Raw genomic sequence first — 14,418 nt, 5'->3', positions numbered from 1 at the left:
AAATCTGAGCCACCATTCGTCGTTGATACATCATCCCCATTTCAGACCCAACTTAAGGCATGGAATTGCGGTTAGTTTGTATGAGATGAAAAGTTGCTCTTTGAAATATGTAACGCAAATATTCCAGTTTGATTTTTTTAGTTTGAAGTATCAAAATGTCATGACGTCTAAACAGTAGTGAACTTTTAGTATACAATCTTTGAACAATTCTAAACAAATGTCCCAAATTGTTTTTTTTTTTTTTGTTTGCATATATATTAGCGATTGTTTGGTTGTAAATCTTACTCTTTAACTACAATCAGTCTGTCTATTTTTATGCATCTCATGGTAATGGTAATAAATAGGCAAAAAATTTTGTTATAATTGTGGAGTGCTTCTAAGAATTTGAGTTCATACTAAATGCCACACACTTCCTTCTATCTTCTTGTTGCATCATATTAAATTTTGAGCCAATACAATATTCCAAGAGGATCATATTATTGAACAAGTCCTGAAATTATATTGTCCCCACTCTTTGTTTCGTGTATCTACAAACTCCGTCTTACAGGGGTGATCGGTTGCAAGATTAAATTACCATGATTAAATCGTATCAGTGTTTGGTTCATAAGATTGAACCCTACAACTTAATCCTAGATGGATAGTCTTATGATAATTAGTCATAGCCTTCCCCTCCAACTAAAATAATCAAACAACTTAATTATAGATGGATAGTCTCATGATTCATAGTCATGGCAATTGAACGCCATCTACGTGTATATAATATAGTACTACTACTAGCATCCTATCTCCAAACTGATGTTGTTAATTGCGATAAAGCATTCAATATATATCTTATCGTGATGCAACTAAAGTAAATTAGGGTAGTTGACAGTTGAATTCAATTTTGAAATGATTAGCTGTTTTTATAGTTGCATTGGAGTAACATATATTAGTATTTACTATGGGTTGGTCGTCGAGAGATACATTTACCAACCTATTTCTTAAATGCATTATGCATGCGTATTGGGAATTAACCTTCATTTATTTTTATGGGTGTCGCTCTCTCGTTTTCTAATATATTTGTCTTATTCATCCTTTTCTTTTTTCTTTTCTTTTTTTTTGTCCACTGATCACACATGTTTTTTTATGTATCCTACATATCAAACTAATTTTGATATTACTCAAATGTGTGACTAATTTTGTCAAAAAATGGTGTTGAAAGAAAGTTTTATTAATCCTACTTTGATAATGTGGATTCAATTACCTAACTTTGGAAAGGTGTAAATGGATTACTGAAAAAAAGGAACGAGCATAAAATGTTTTAAAAATTGAAGTTAACTGCAAATTGAAAGTTAGAGATTTAAAACATATAGAAAAAATAACCAATTTCAATTTTTAACTAAAAGGTTAATGCAGCTCATTTTTGAAAATTTAAAAAATTCGTTACAAAAAATTGATTCAACCTTCTGCCGGTTCATGGCCAAACTGAAGGATTTTACAGTTCATAACAGCCCAAATGTAAAGCAATTTTTATGTCTAGATCAAACCGAATAATCCAATTCACACTCACACGCTTTTTAATTACACTACACATAACCAAATGAAAGATTCAAGGCTCTTGTGGATCCACCCTAATTAAAATTCCAAATTATGATTGATATACTCTAACCAATTACTACTAATTTCTTATTAGAAATTAATAAATCATAATTATATGGTCACAATCTTAATTGAGATGAATACATGAAGCATAATCATGTTACACGTAATCTTAATTTTTTTTTCATGGTCGAAAGAAATTACTCCTACTATTATACATAATATACTCTCTCGTTGCCCATCAATGAATCATGAAAGTGTACACTACTCATGATTGAGTTAAACATTTTACTATGATAAAGGTACAAGATTTTATGTAATAAAGTACTAGTATTAACCTAGTGGTCAAATTGTGCATATTCCAAATTATTATGACGAAAGGAAGTCTATAAATTAGCCTAAATTTTAAAATCTATGCTGGTATTGGACTAGAGTATTGATGGGCACTTAACTACAATCTACTTGATGTAGAATTGTAGATAAGAGCCCATTTAATGGAAATTAATATAGTTGTTGTCAAAAAAATACTATTATATGTAGCACTTTTCATGAGTTGGAATGCGTGAGAATGTGCTGGTTGCATTAAATATATTACGACAAAAGCCCCAAAAAGTTAATACTCCTACGTCCCTTGTTTTATATGATAACGTTTTTAAAACTTTAGTAAATTTAGATATCAATTTTTTAAGAAAGAGATGACATTCGAGTTTACTCAACTGTAATTATTAAAATAAAATAAATTACCAATGACTTGTTAGTTTATCCTAAATGAGAATTAATATGATGACTATGCCACAATTTGTGACAATACTCTTTGGAGTTTTTATATTTTGACTTTCTCACAATTTTGAATGTGTGGATTTTATAATTAAAATTATTCGCATTAATGCATAATATGTGTCGTTTTTAAGTTTTAACTTTTTGGAACATAAAAATAAATGAAATTATCGTACAGACAAAAACAAACACACTATTTAAAACCACTACAAATTAGAAAAGTAACAAAAAGTGATAGGACATTTCCTGCTACTATAATCTATCACCCTCAACCTCCAGAGATTACTGTATTTATTTTAAATTTGAAACCCAAACTATTAAATGTTACTATAATATTTTTAAAAAGTTACATAGATAAAAAAATTACATGCATAATAAAGAAAAAAACTATCGTCGTGCAATCTTCCGTGCCCACAACTCTTCAATTATATCCTTTTAGTTGAATATGAGCATCCACTTGGCGCATGTTGGCAAATTCCTGAGGCGGTCGGTTCATCGAGAGGTACCCCGTCGTACACTAGGGTGGCCGTTCCATGCGCTGACCGTGCGATGCCATCGCCAGACTAGTCGGCTTATCGCCTTCGTCTTCGACGATCATGTTGTGCAGATAATGCAGCGCTACATTCCGGAAACGATCCGACCTCCCACAAACGCGTTGGACCCTTAATTCGCCCATCGAGCCGGAGCACACCAAATGCGCGCTCCACGTCCTTGCGCGCCGACTCCTGTCGTGCGCAAGTAGGCCTTCTTTTCATCACTTGTTTGTCGGATCGTCTTCACAAAGACCGCCACCAGGTATATCCCATCGCCAGTAGTAGCCCATATCATGGTTGTCGTTGGCGGCTAGCCGATCGGCTAGCGCGACGAATCGGCTAGCCGATCGCTAACCGACTATTGGAGATGCTCTTATATTGGTAAGACGATCAGCTTCTTGACGCGAATATTTCTCCACATCGCCATCCAAAACGTCGTCGTCTGTACACTAATAACTAGTAGTACAATGCATGTGTTTTTAAAGATGATCATTAATAATTAGTCATTGACATCACTTTATTGGTTGCGTGTGAATCATATAACTAACTTAACTTATTGTCTAAAAAAATGTACAAATCACGAGATAAGTATGTATATATAGAGGAGATTGAGAATGAGATTGAGCCAAGAGCAAAGAGTGTGAAAATGAACATGGAAAGAGATGTAGAAGTGGAGATGAAAGAGTTGAGGAAAACATTCAAGAGTGGGATCACAAAGGAAGAAGGTTGGAGAAGATCACAGCTTCAAAACTTGCTTTCTCTACTTGTTGAGAAAGAGGATCACATTTTCCAAGCTCTTGAACAAGACTTAGGAAAGCATCCTGTTGAATCTTTTAGAGATGAGGTAATTACTACTCCATTATTACTACTAATTCCTTACAAATCTACACATCTCAATACTGTATGTTGTCTTCAGGTGGGACCCTTGATCAAATCTGTTAATTTTGCTCTAAAATGCTTGAAGAAATGGATGGCTCCTAAGAAGGTAAAGTATACTAAAGTCCAATTTGTTTATAATTATTTTTTTTAAAGAGGGTCAATAATGGTTTTTCATTTACAGGCTGATTTGCCTATTGCTGCATTCCCGTCGAGTGCAGAACTAGTCCCCGAGCCTCTTGGGGTAGTTCTAATCATATCATCTTGGAATTTCCCCTTCGGGATATCGTTGGAGCCGTTGATCGGGGCGATTGCATCCGGGAACGCAGTTGTCTTGAAACCGTCTGAGCTCGCACCGGCCTCCTCTTCGACCCTAGCCACTTTGATCCACACTTACCTCGACACCTCCGTTATACGAGTTGTCGAAGGCGGTGTCGCTGTCGGGGAGCGCCTCCTGCGGCAGAAATGGGACAAGATCTTTTTCACGGGCAGCGCCGCAGTGGCTCGTGCGGTCATGACAGCTGCAGCCGCGAATTTGACTCCCGTCGCGTTGGAATTGGGAGGAAAGTGCCCCGCGCTTGTCGACTATTCTCTTTCGTCTTCTTGGGATAGAGAGGTGATCATATGCACTCTCACACTCCACATTAGTATTATATATTATTCGCTTTTTTTTTCACTTTTCCCAAAAATATCATAGTCATACTAACAAAGTTGTTAGTATGATATTATTTGCTTTAACAATTTTTTTATTCACTTTCCGAAAAGTTTTATACATACTAGTAATAGAATTGGATAATGCTTATATATTGCTTGCAATTTTAGTTATTCGAACGTTTTGTTGTCAGATGGCGTTGGATCGTATCCTTGCGGCGAAATTTGGGACGTGTGCCGGACAAGCTTGCATAGGGATTGACTACATCCTTGTCGACAGAAGATTCTCAAACACTCTAATTCAGCTGCTCAAGGCAAAGATTCTCAAGATGTTTGGGGAGAATCCGAAAGAATCTAAAAATATTGCAAAAATAGTAAACAAATCTCATTTTTCACGGCTAAGCCGTCTTTTTAATGATCCAATGGTTAGAGATTCTGTTGTTCATGGTGGATTAATGGATGAAGATAATCTGTGAGAACATAATCTGTCTTAATTAAGATATATTTATCTTTACAAATTAATCATAATTATTGATGTATGTTTTTTCCTTATTTTTTGCAGTTACATTGAACCAACATTGCTGTTAGATCCACCACTTGATGCTCAAATCATGACTGAAGAAATCTTTGGTCCATTGCTCCCCATTATCACTGTGAGATCTATATACATACTACAACTGGGAAAAAAAATTCCCTGTATGGAAAAAGAAATTTTATTTTCTACTTTAAAATAAAACATGCCAATAATATACACGTTAGTAGCATTGGGCGTGTTTTCCTTTTGTAGAATACAAAAAAAGGTTTTATTCAGCAGATTCTTTTCTAAAATCACCCAAATTGAGAATTTTGCCCACAATGCCATCTTCAATGTATGTTGACACAAAATAACTTCAAATGAAAGCTATAGTATTTTCTAAATTTTGAATTTGAAATTTCGAAAACACAATTTCCTTGGGTCCGTAATAAAATTTCCGGTGCCCTACAAGATTAAAGTATGTTGTCCGGCAATGCCTACATGAATAATAAATGTGATTAATTATGAACTTTTTTAGATTATTAATGCAGCAGTAGAGTGAGTTATATGTTTCTTTCAAACAAATATTTAATGGAAATAAGTTATTTTTTTGTTGGCAGTTGGATAATATTGAAGAGAGCATTGACTTTATCAATGCAAGGCCTAAAGCACTAGCCATATATGCATTCACAAATAATAAAAAGTTGAAGCAAAAACTATCCACCCAAACATCTTCAGGCAGCATTGTGATTAATGATGCCATCATTCAAGTAAGTTCAACACTCGGTCTTTAAATATTACTAATATAAAGGGTGAATTGTCGAAAAAAAAATTGATCAATTTCTAATTAATCTCTCAACTTATGAAAATAGCTGATTATATCATAATTTTGACATTTTCTCAATTGTTCTGTAACCAAAAAATCCGACTAGGTGTATTAAATGATGTCGTTTAAATAACATAACATTATGTCCAATCCATCTGCCACAATATAAATGATTTCTCCTACGATCATGATTATGGAACAATTGAGAAACATGTCAAAGTCACGATATAGTCGGTTGTTTTAGTAAGTTGCGCGATTGACCATAAATTAATCAAACTTTGTGTTTTTTTCCCGATAATTTGCCCTAATGTTAAAGCATGTTACTTATATAATGTTTAATTTGGTGCAGTATGTTGGAGATTGTGTTCCATTTGGTGGAGTAGGAGAGAGTGGATTTGGAAGATATCATGGAAAATATTCATTTGATATGTTTTCTCATGAGAAAGCTATTATAAAAAGAAGCTTCCTTATTGATTTCTGGTTCAGATATCCTCCATGGAATCACCAGAAGCTGCAGCTCTTTAGATCTGCCTACAGATTTGATTATTTTCGAATTCTTCTCATCATTTTGGGTCTCAAATCCTGATCACATCTAAATTGTACACTGAAATCAATGTTTCTTTGTTTGTATCAATGCAAAATAAAACTGCAATTCAGGATCTCAATGAAAATGAGACATTTTAATTTTATGTCCAACATTTGAAAATCTGTTGTGTTGCAGAACCTCATATTTTGATTTAGAACTCATTTGAAGAAGAGAAATGGAATGAACGATATGGTCTTGCTCATTTCACGTGCTTACAAATGTTTTATTTTACAGAAGATACACCTTTTTTTGGTAATCGAAGTCGATGATGAATGTCCGAATCTCCATGGGAGCAAGTTCCACCACAAGCTTGACAGGATCCACACCCCCACCTCTCACCACTTTTTCTTCGTCTTCGTCTTTGTCTTCCACCTTCCACTCGAGTCTGCTCTTCTTCCTCTCTTGGTTGCCCGACAATGTCATTTCTGTCACCTTCTTGATCTGAATTTGCCGTTATAATACATCAACAATCAATTCTCAACTATAGGCACTGCATTTGAACTCTAAATTAATTTTACCTTCTTCCCAGAAAAGAGCTTCTTCAGTTCCACACCACTAACCACTGAGTAATCTTTATCCTCTCCAGCCTTGAGGCATGTCAAAAACACATCATTATTTCTACTAATTAGTTTAATCATGTTATTAGTTCAAAAATCGAAGAAGAGAACCTCGTATAAGTGAGCCAGTCGAAGGAGGACTTTTCCACTTTGAAGCTCCTGCGGCAAAGAGAGACATGGTTGAGCTACAGTAAGAACTTGCACGTCTTTAAAATGCAGGAGCTCGAGTTTCAGAAACACACCTGCAGAGTTATGATTGCGATATTGTTTGGCAAACTATATGATTGATCCATAGCCGAGAATGTGGTTATACGGGAACTCTTCCAATTATAACCCTCCTCCTGCACAAACCAAATTACTCAGCTCACTCTCGACTCCAACTTTCATAAGCATAATACCATCGTATCACCTCTCCAGAAAATGCTAAAAGTAGTGGGGAATATATCTCTTGTCCCAATGTGCGGCGCCACTTTGCTCCTTCTCCAAGCGGATCAATTCTGAAATAGAACTTCCCTCGAACCTGAAGAAGGGGTTTAAAAAATACTCAAAAAACAGTTTGAATGCCTCTACAGGCTGACTTCAATCGATCATGCAAGTAAATGTACCGTTAAACCCTTGCAATCGTCAAGAACACAAACTTTCTCATTTAGTGCCTCACCAACACCTCGAGTGTCATCATTGATCAGCCGTCTGTGAAAAAAAGTGAAGTGTTGAGCTAGTATGGCCTAATATACATGCCATAGTGATTAGTGAATATTGGAAGAGAGGATTGAGGCATAAAGCAGTAAACCGACCTATGAAGCATCAATTCTATTTGACCATCCACCAAGCTTGATCCACCAACTGCACGGTCCACTAATACAGAAAGTTCCCTAGTTTCATCCGCCAGATAGATTCCAAGATTTATCTACATCATAGAGATTTAAATAATGCTTTATTGCAGTTCCAAACCTTCCAATATTTAAGCAGATGATTTCATGAAAATTGAAAATACCCAGTAACCTCAAATATCATTTATAAGCTACTAAACTAAAAGATTAAGTAGCACTAAACCGCCATTTTACAAACTTCAGATTTCATACAGGATAATAATTGCCAGCGACTGGCTGGTGTACATCCAGGTCCCAATCAGCTCTATAATCTCGAATCTGCAACCAGCAAATTTCATGGTATTAGACAACAACTGCCCCATATATATGAACATTTTGAGTCGAGATTCCTCCCTGCTGTTTCGGTATCACAAGTCTTAAGAACTAAAGTTAAAATATACCCTTTTAATGAAGTCGCGCCCGTTGGAATCTGTATAAAAAGTCTTGTTGCTACTCAAGGCTGTGCTGATTTTAGTTACTATTTCCTTTCCATACCCGTCATCCACAGGTATAGGCCCAATCTGAAAATAAAACCAACATAAGAAAGTGCAATGATACAATGTAAGACTATCAACTTGCATTCCACAAGGATACAATGTAACTTACAGTAAACTCAACTTCAGCATGTTCCTTATCTTTGTAGACCCTGGTAACCTGCGCGAGTTAGGTATTAGCCACAGGAGATGGAGTGTATCGGGGCTAAAATTGAAATCACTAGCATCACTGAACCTGATATAACCATGTATTAAGCTGCTGATGCACTTCATCCAGTAATGGGCCACGAATAACAGCCAAAGGAACCTGGAAACAGGAGACGCATTATTTTACAATTTGCACCTATTCAAATTCATACAATTGGGTGATATGAATCATTAAAAATAAGTTCCTAGTTATCAGCAATTTGGAGCTGTGGAATACCATAAAGTAAGGAGCAAACCTGGGCTTTAGGTTCAATGGGGAATGTACCATTTGGACGGAAAACATAAGCGCCAGAAGCCTTTGAAGATGAAGAAAAAATTAGTCCTAATTTTTTGGGCAAATAAACAGTGGGAGACATGCATGGAGCTAACGGTTTTCCAAGGAGGTAAGAGTACCTGGAAAACTCTGTCAGTACCATTATAACCTCTGTAGTAACTATATGAAAGCTCAGGAAGTGTAGTCACCTACATCAATGATCAATGAAACAAAGATGAACCATCAGCATTGTATGCATAAGAAACACAGCATGATACCATATCTTTTATCAGTCCGCCAGTATTATGTTCTATCACTCTATGTAAAGTTTAACAATTTACATTTTATAACTTTTTCACAGATGCACCCCAAAGATAATAATCAAAGCAAAAGGCATGTATCCAAATAAGAAATATATTCCTTAACTGAACCTGAATATAATCTTTATAAGAAATTGTAGAACACTCATCAGACCAATTTACCAAATTTCTTTTGTTAGCATAATGTGTGAGTCTTCCTTCATTTGCTGAGTAGAGTAGCTTCAAATTTCCTTGACCAACTTCAAGATTTTCAACACTACCTTCTTCTGAAGTATAGACCGTTGAGACGAAGGATCTGGATTCTGTTGCATCAAAATGTCTTTAATGTGAATGGCACTATTTTCAACAAAACTAAACTCATTTACCCTTACCAGTTGATTTTGCACTAGAGACAACATAGGTGCTGAAACCAAGAGGTGGCACAGACGCTGAAAAGGCAAGCCAATATCTAGCTGAGCCACGGGCTGATATCCCCAAATATGCCTTGACAAGATATTCTGTTGTCAGCAAAGAGATGTTGGAAATAGGAAGCAGCTGAGATTCAATCTTTTTTCCAGCAGAATCTCGAACAACTAAATTTTCAGAAGAAACCTGCAAAATGATATGACCAATTACTAATAGGAGCAACTCAAACGACTTTTACACATCGCCAGATACTTACAGGAATGCGGATGACGTCCTCTCTTTTCCATCCTAGAGAATTGTATGCTACTACAACCTATATAACATGGGGGGGGGACTTCAGTTCCAATGAGATGACTATGAAGTAGCATCCAACAAAAGGGAACAAAAACTAAGTAGCATCCAACAAAAGGGAACAAAAACTATGTATTACCTAGTTCTAGTTAAAACAGGAAAAAAAATTACTACTCTTACCAAGCTTTTCCCATTGGTGAAATTAGCTTCTGATGGAGGGCAATAACTTATGTTGAGCAGAGGACACTAGACAAAAAGTACATCAAAATATAAGAATAATTTATGGCATTGCAGCAAAGTAAAAAAATTATAATGAAATAAAACAAAAGAAAAAAAAAATATAGTCGTTTCTAATAGGAAGAGAAAACCTAAAATTCTGAGATGGTCATTAGTAGATATAATAAAACCAACCAACCATTGACTACTTTGTGGGGTCATTCAATTAAGAAGTAAAATTTATGTCATCGCTATAAAGAATAATTTATTAGATTATATAAGTAACTAAAAAATCACAAGACTGGTGAAATAGAGCAGATAATCTAGATGCCACAAAACTACAATGCACATGCTGGCATTCTAGATTCTACACTATAAATAAAAGAGAATTTAAACCCACTACAAAGTAGGGAATCATGTGCTTGCCTGTTGAAATTTAGGGTCTGAATTCAATCTTGAGCTAGTTAGTGCAGCCAATGATGATGCAACCACTTTCTCCGCCTGAAAGTTAAACAACAAGATAGATAAGTGTTGTAATTCATATTACAAACAAAAACTCAACCAATAACAGAAGCAATCATACGCTGCTCATGAGTCCATACCTGGTTTTTCTACTTTTATTATGTTCAATTTGGTCCCCAATAAAAAATTTGAATCCTAATACTCTGATTTATGTTAAAATCCACCCCACCAACTTCGATTGTTGTTAAGAATGGATCCTTGTGTTAAAAAATAGCTAGGGTCCATTTTGACATAAGTCAAATACAAGACTTAGTAAACGGGCCTGGTTTCCAGAACAATGTAAGTCCAAAGACAAACAAAAGTTAAGAAACTAACTTAGAAAATCCTATGAAGTGCACATACACAAATGTGCTTGATGCCAAAGGCATTCCAGCTGATGGAAAGATTCAATGTCAGTATGATTTTATGGTACCTCTTTATGGCCAATTGAAAGCCGCAAAGCATAATCAGCAGCTACATGCTGCCTTTGCGTCCCACTAACTGCATCATGATGCTGAGCTAAAGCCAAAGCATCAGCCAATGCATCTGTGTTTGGTCCAGTGCTATATCTGCCTTGGAAGAATTCCAACTGCCTTGCTGCCTAAATTTTAAATCCAACATTTGAAACTGGCTATGAAAAGCTCTGATAACTAGAACAGGTGCACACTTTCTATCCATAAATTGCAGAATCCAAGTCGAAGAACAAAAACTTACCAAATAGTAACCACTTAGAGATCTCACGTATCCTTTGAAGCCTGGCCTACTGGTAAAGTAGCCTGTCCAGTATGCATTCTCCCTATCAGCATACCTATGAAATGTAGTGATTACCATATTATTAGTTCAGAAAAAATAGTCGAGGTTGATTATTCTCTCATAAGGATATAATAACTCACGGGAAAAAGTCTCCAGTTTTAAGAGGCCATTTCTTGTTTGCAGCGAATACTGCATCAGTGTAGATGGATGGTGTAGAATATAGAGCATTGACACGCCCATCCTGAGACCAAGAGGTACATTTTCATACAAAGACATACTGTAAAAAGTAGAGAGAAAAAAAACAGGATGAAAATTACCAGGTTGACATAATGAATGAACTTATCCATCTGTCTGAACCAAGAAACTGCATATTGGTAACGGAAATCAGTACCCATAGTCCACATTATGTGATTTGTCCTGGTCACATTTGCCTGGATTTTTTTTAAGGAAAGTGTTAATTATACTACTATATCATACAAAAGGGATAAAACACATAGAAAAGGGAAAAACAAAACCAGAAGTTTGATAATTCAAGTCGTGCCTTAAATACATATTCCAATACAGCCTTCTCGAAGTCTATATATTCCTAAATTTTATTCCCCCCTCCCTGTAAAATTTGATTTTCTCAGATATCATATCAGGCACAACGCCAACATCCATCTGCCTAATGAAGTGATTTCATGGTCCAAGTGATGTGAGATGCTATGACGATCAAACATGGTACCTGGGCTAATGCAGCTGCCACAAAATCATTCACTCGCTGCTGCACATTATAATCAAAAAGAAGAGGATCGTCCTGAATTGAACATCTTGCATTAATTAGATATTTCAAGCACGTGCTCCGAAAGATAAAATGTTTGTTTTTACAACATTGCTAACCTGAATGGGATCAGAGACATCATTTATTTCAAAATTAAACCCATCCGGAGGCTCATAATGTACAGGGAATATCCCAGTGAATATCTGAAAATTGATTCATGATAGAGAGACCTTTCACCTTGTTAGTGATGGAACAAGAAAAATATTCTGCGAGCATTGTATATGGAATATGGACTTGTGAGTAGGGAGAAAAATAAAAGTTACTACCTGAGAAGTTGAACCAAGGGACCTTGAGGCCTTCCATATAACCTCAAGAGTTTTGGTGCTTATCCTTTTGGCTCTATCTTGGTAATCAATTCGAGCAAAAAACAGGGAGTCAAAGCCCAGCTGCAACACGACAATGGTATCAAAACCAACAATACATGTTAATGGACGGTTATATTAAGTAATGAAATGGAATAAAGACCTCTGCAGCAAGCAAATAGCCCTGAACAGCAGAATGGCCAAAAGGATCTATCTGCCAGCCAACTCTTGGTTTCTGGCCAAATTCATCAAGAATGAAGCGGTGCCCCAGAGTTGTCTGATCAATCAAGTCAACGTAGTGAGGGGTTGCCTCATCATGCATACACATTCCTCCATTTCTGACCACGCATTCAATGAATCAGTAGCCAAAAAGGATTATGGTTAGGTGAATTGAGAGCTTACATAAATTCAAGTTGACCGGAATCAACGAGGCGTTTGACTTTGGCCTTGAGAGCATCACTCTGCTGCCTCCACCACCTCTCGAAGAAAGCCTGGTTGAATTGAATAAGTATGGAATGAGAAACAAAAAAAAAAAAAAAAAGAAGCAAATTTAGAATAGAAAGCGAAAGAGAAGCTTGCCATCTCGACATAGATGAACCTCCGATTGGTGTCATCCAACAACGCAGAGATGACAGAATCCAATACGTTCTGAACACAAGCTCCCTGAGGCGAAACGAAGATGGCGTTAGAAAATGCAAATAAAGTTGCTGTGAAATTGCAACACTAAGAGTAATACCCGAATGGAATTGTTGGCGCCGGCGTAGTACTGATCGACGGTCTTGAGCCACCCGACGTCGTCGTGGGAGTGCGGCACCAAGTGGACGTTGATCTTGCCGGGCACCACGCCGGCGGAGGTGTTGTAAGCTACGTAGGCGGAGTTGAGCGGCGCCGGGAGGAATATCCCGGCGAGAATTGCGATGAGGAAGAGGGTGTGGAGCTCCATGGAGTGTGACTGAGAGTTCAATTGATGATTGTAATCATAAATAAACAAGGATTTCTTCACGTGATCGCAAAGAAACAATCGATTGCTGTTGCTGTCTACTGCTGAATTTCTCTTTCAAGAAAGGGAGGGACGACTGTGTGTGTGTGTGTGTGTGTAGACTGAGAACTTGGACTATGTGTTATACACTCTCACCTAGCAAGCTGAGATTATTGTATTTTTTAAGATTACATACTTATCCATGTATTATTGTTTCATAAATATACACCCCCACAATCTTATCCATTATTTTAATGATAAATTGTAGTATTATTATTGCATTCATTTTAATTAGTGTCTTGATTAGGTTAAGGGCGAAATAGAAAATAAAACAGGAGTATATGTATACATGATATTTATCATAATCTCTTTTGCAGTTGAGGGCATTCTCTCGTCATTGCCGGTAGTTTCTTGGTCTCAACCAGCTACAGATAAAGTTCCATTAAAGAGCTTTTCCACGTGATAGAACCTCCTCAGGGAATATCAGATTTTCATGAGGTTGATCTTGAGCCGCCATCCAAGCACGAATACCTTTGTTTAATAGAATATTTTTGGTGTAGAAAGTCTCAAATTCCGGATCTTTCGCTGCACGAATTTCTTGAGAAACGAAGTCATAGGCACGTAGGTTCAGGGACAAACCGACTACTCCAAGAGCACTCATCCATAAACCGGTTACTGGTACAAATAACATAAAGAAATGTAACCAATCCATCCCTTAAACTTGGTCATGCTTGCATAACTCTCTTTAGTTATCAATACACCGTTCTTAATTTCTAATAGGTTTGTCGTCTTGCTCCCACCTCCCACCTTCTCATAAACGTTCCCGCTCTTTAAAAAAGTTAAGTTAGTGATATTAGACCACTCCATCAAAAACAACGCATTCGATCACTTGATCAAAAGTTTTCTCTTTATATGATCGGAGTACTCTTTAAGTATGGGTCTCGTTCTATGTTGAAGCTTGGTTGCGAGGTGCAAATGACGTGGCTAATCACAATATGAAAATTGATAGGTGAGCCATGGTTTAGGGTCAAGGGTGGCAAGTTGTGGTGGTAGTATAATTTATTAAAGGTTTATGTGATCTTTTGGGTGAAGAGCTCGTGGATTCTTCCT

The 14,418-nt window shown here is 36.6% G+C and overlaps 2 protein-coding genes across 2 annotated transcripts; one reads left to right on the top strand and one right to left on the bottom strand.

Annotated features, from left to right (window-relative positions):
* The first annotated feature begins 3,480 nt into the window (after nucleotides 1–3,480).
* Nucleotides 3,481–6,463, top strand: LOC125223625 (aldehyde dehydrogenase family 3 member F1-like). Its single transcript, XM_048126861.1, has 7 exons — nucleotides 3,481–3,732; nucleotides 3,805–3,873; nucleotides 3,949–4,380; nucleotides 4,610–4,887; nucleotides 4,978–5,068; nucleotides 5,550–5,699; nucleotides 6,105–6,463. Exons 1-7 carry the CDS (start codon nucleotides 3,535–3,537, stop codon nucleotides 6,339–6,341), a joined length of 1,455 nt encoding a protein of 484 aa, XP_047982818.1. The 5' UTR covers nucleotides 3,481–3,534; the 3' UTR covers nucleotides 6,342–6,463.
* Nucleotides 6,464–6,517: 54 nt separating this feature from the next.
* Nucleotides 6,518–13,446, bottom strand: LOC125223622 (alpha-mannosidase At3g26720-like). The gene is made up of 29 exons (XM_048126848.1): nucleotides 13,066–13,446; nucleotides 12,909–12,992; nucleotides 12,732–12,820; nucleotides 12,493–12,667; nucleotides 12,294–12,413; nucleotides 12,087–12,170; nucleotides 11,932–12,003; nucleotides 11,525–11,638; nucleotides 11,348–11,448; nucleotides 11,169–11,262; nucleotides 10,888–11,055; nucleotides 10,380–10,454; nucleotides 9,918–9,983; nucleotides 9,703–9,759; nucleotides 9,413–9,632; nucleotides 9,204–9,343; nucleotides 8,862–8,930; nucleotides 8,705–8,764; nucleotides 8,497–8,568; nucleotides 8,374–8,421; nucleotides 8,169–8,288; nucleotides 7,981–8,046; nucleotides 7,693–7,805; nucleotides 7,504–7,588; nucleotides 7,308–7,418; nucleotides 7,141–7,239; nucleotides 7,010–7,057; nucleotides 6,860–6,928; nucleotides 6,518–6,782 (listed from the first exon to the last, which is right to left on the bottom strand). Exons 1-29 carry the CDS (start codon nucleotides 13,270–13,272, stop codon nucleotides 6,570–6,572), a joined length of 3,039 nt encoding a protein of 1,012 aa, XP_047982805.1. The 5' UTR covers nucleotides 13,273–13,446; the 3' UTR covers nucleotides 6,518–6,569.
* Between the last annotated feature and the right edge of the window lie 972 nt (nucleotides 13,447–14,418).

This window comes from Salvia hispanica, chromosome 1, assembly GCF_023119035.1.
Source record: "Salvia hispanica cultivar TCC Black 2014 chromosome 1, UniMelb_Shisp_WGS_1.0, whole genome shotgun sequence".
NCBI lineage: Eukaryota > Viridiplantae > Streptophyta > Magnoliopsida > Lamiales > Lamiaceae > Salvia > Salvia hispanica.
The sequence above is the reverse complement of the archived record's forward strand: the minus strand, read 5'-3'. Positions and strand labels throughout refer to the sequence as shown.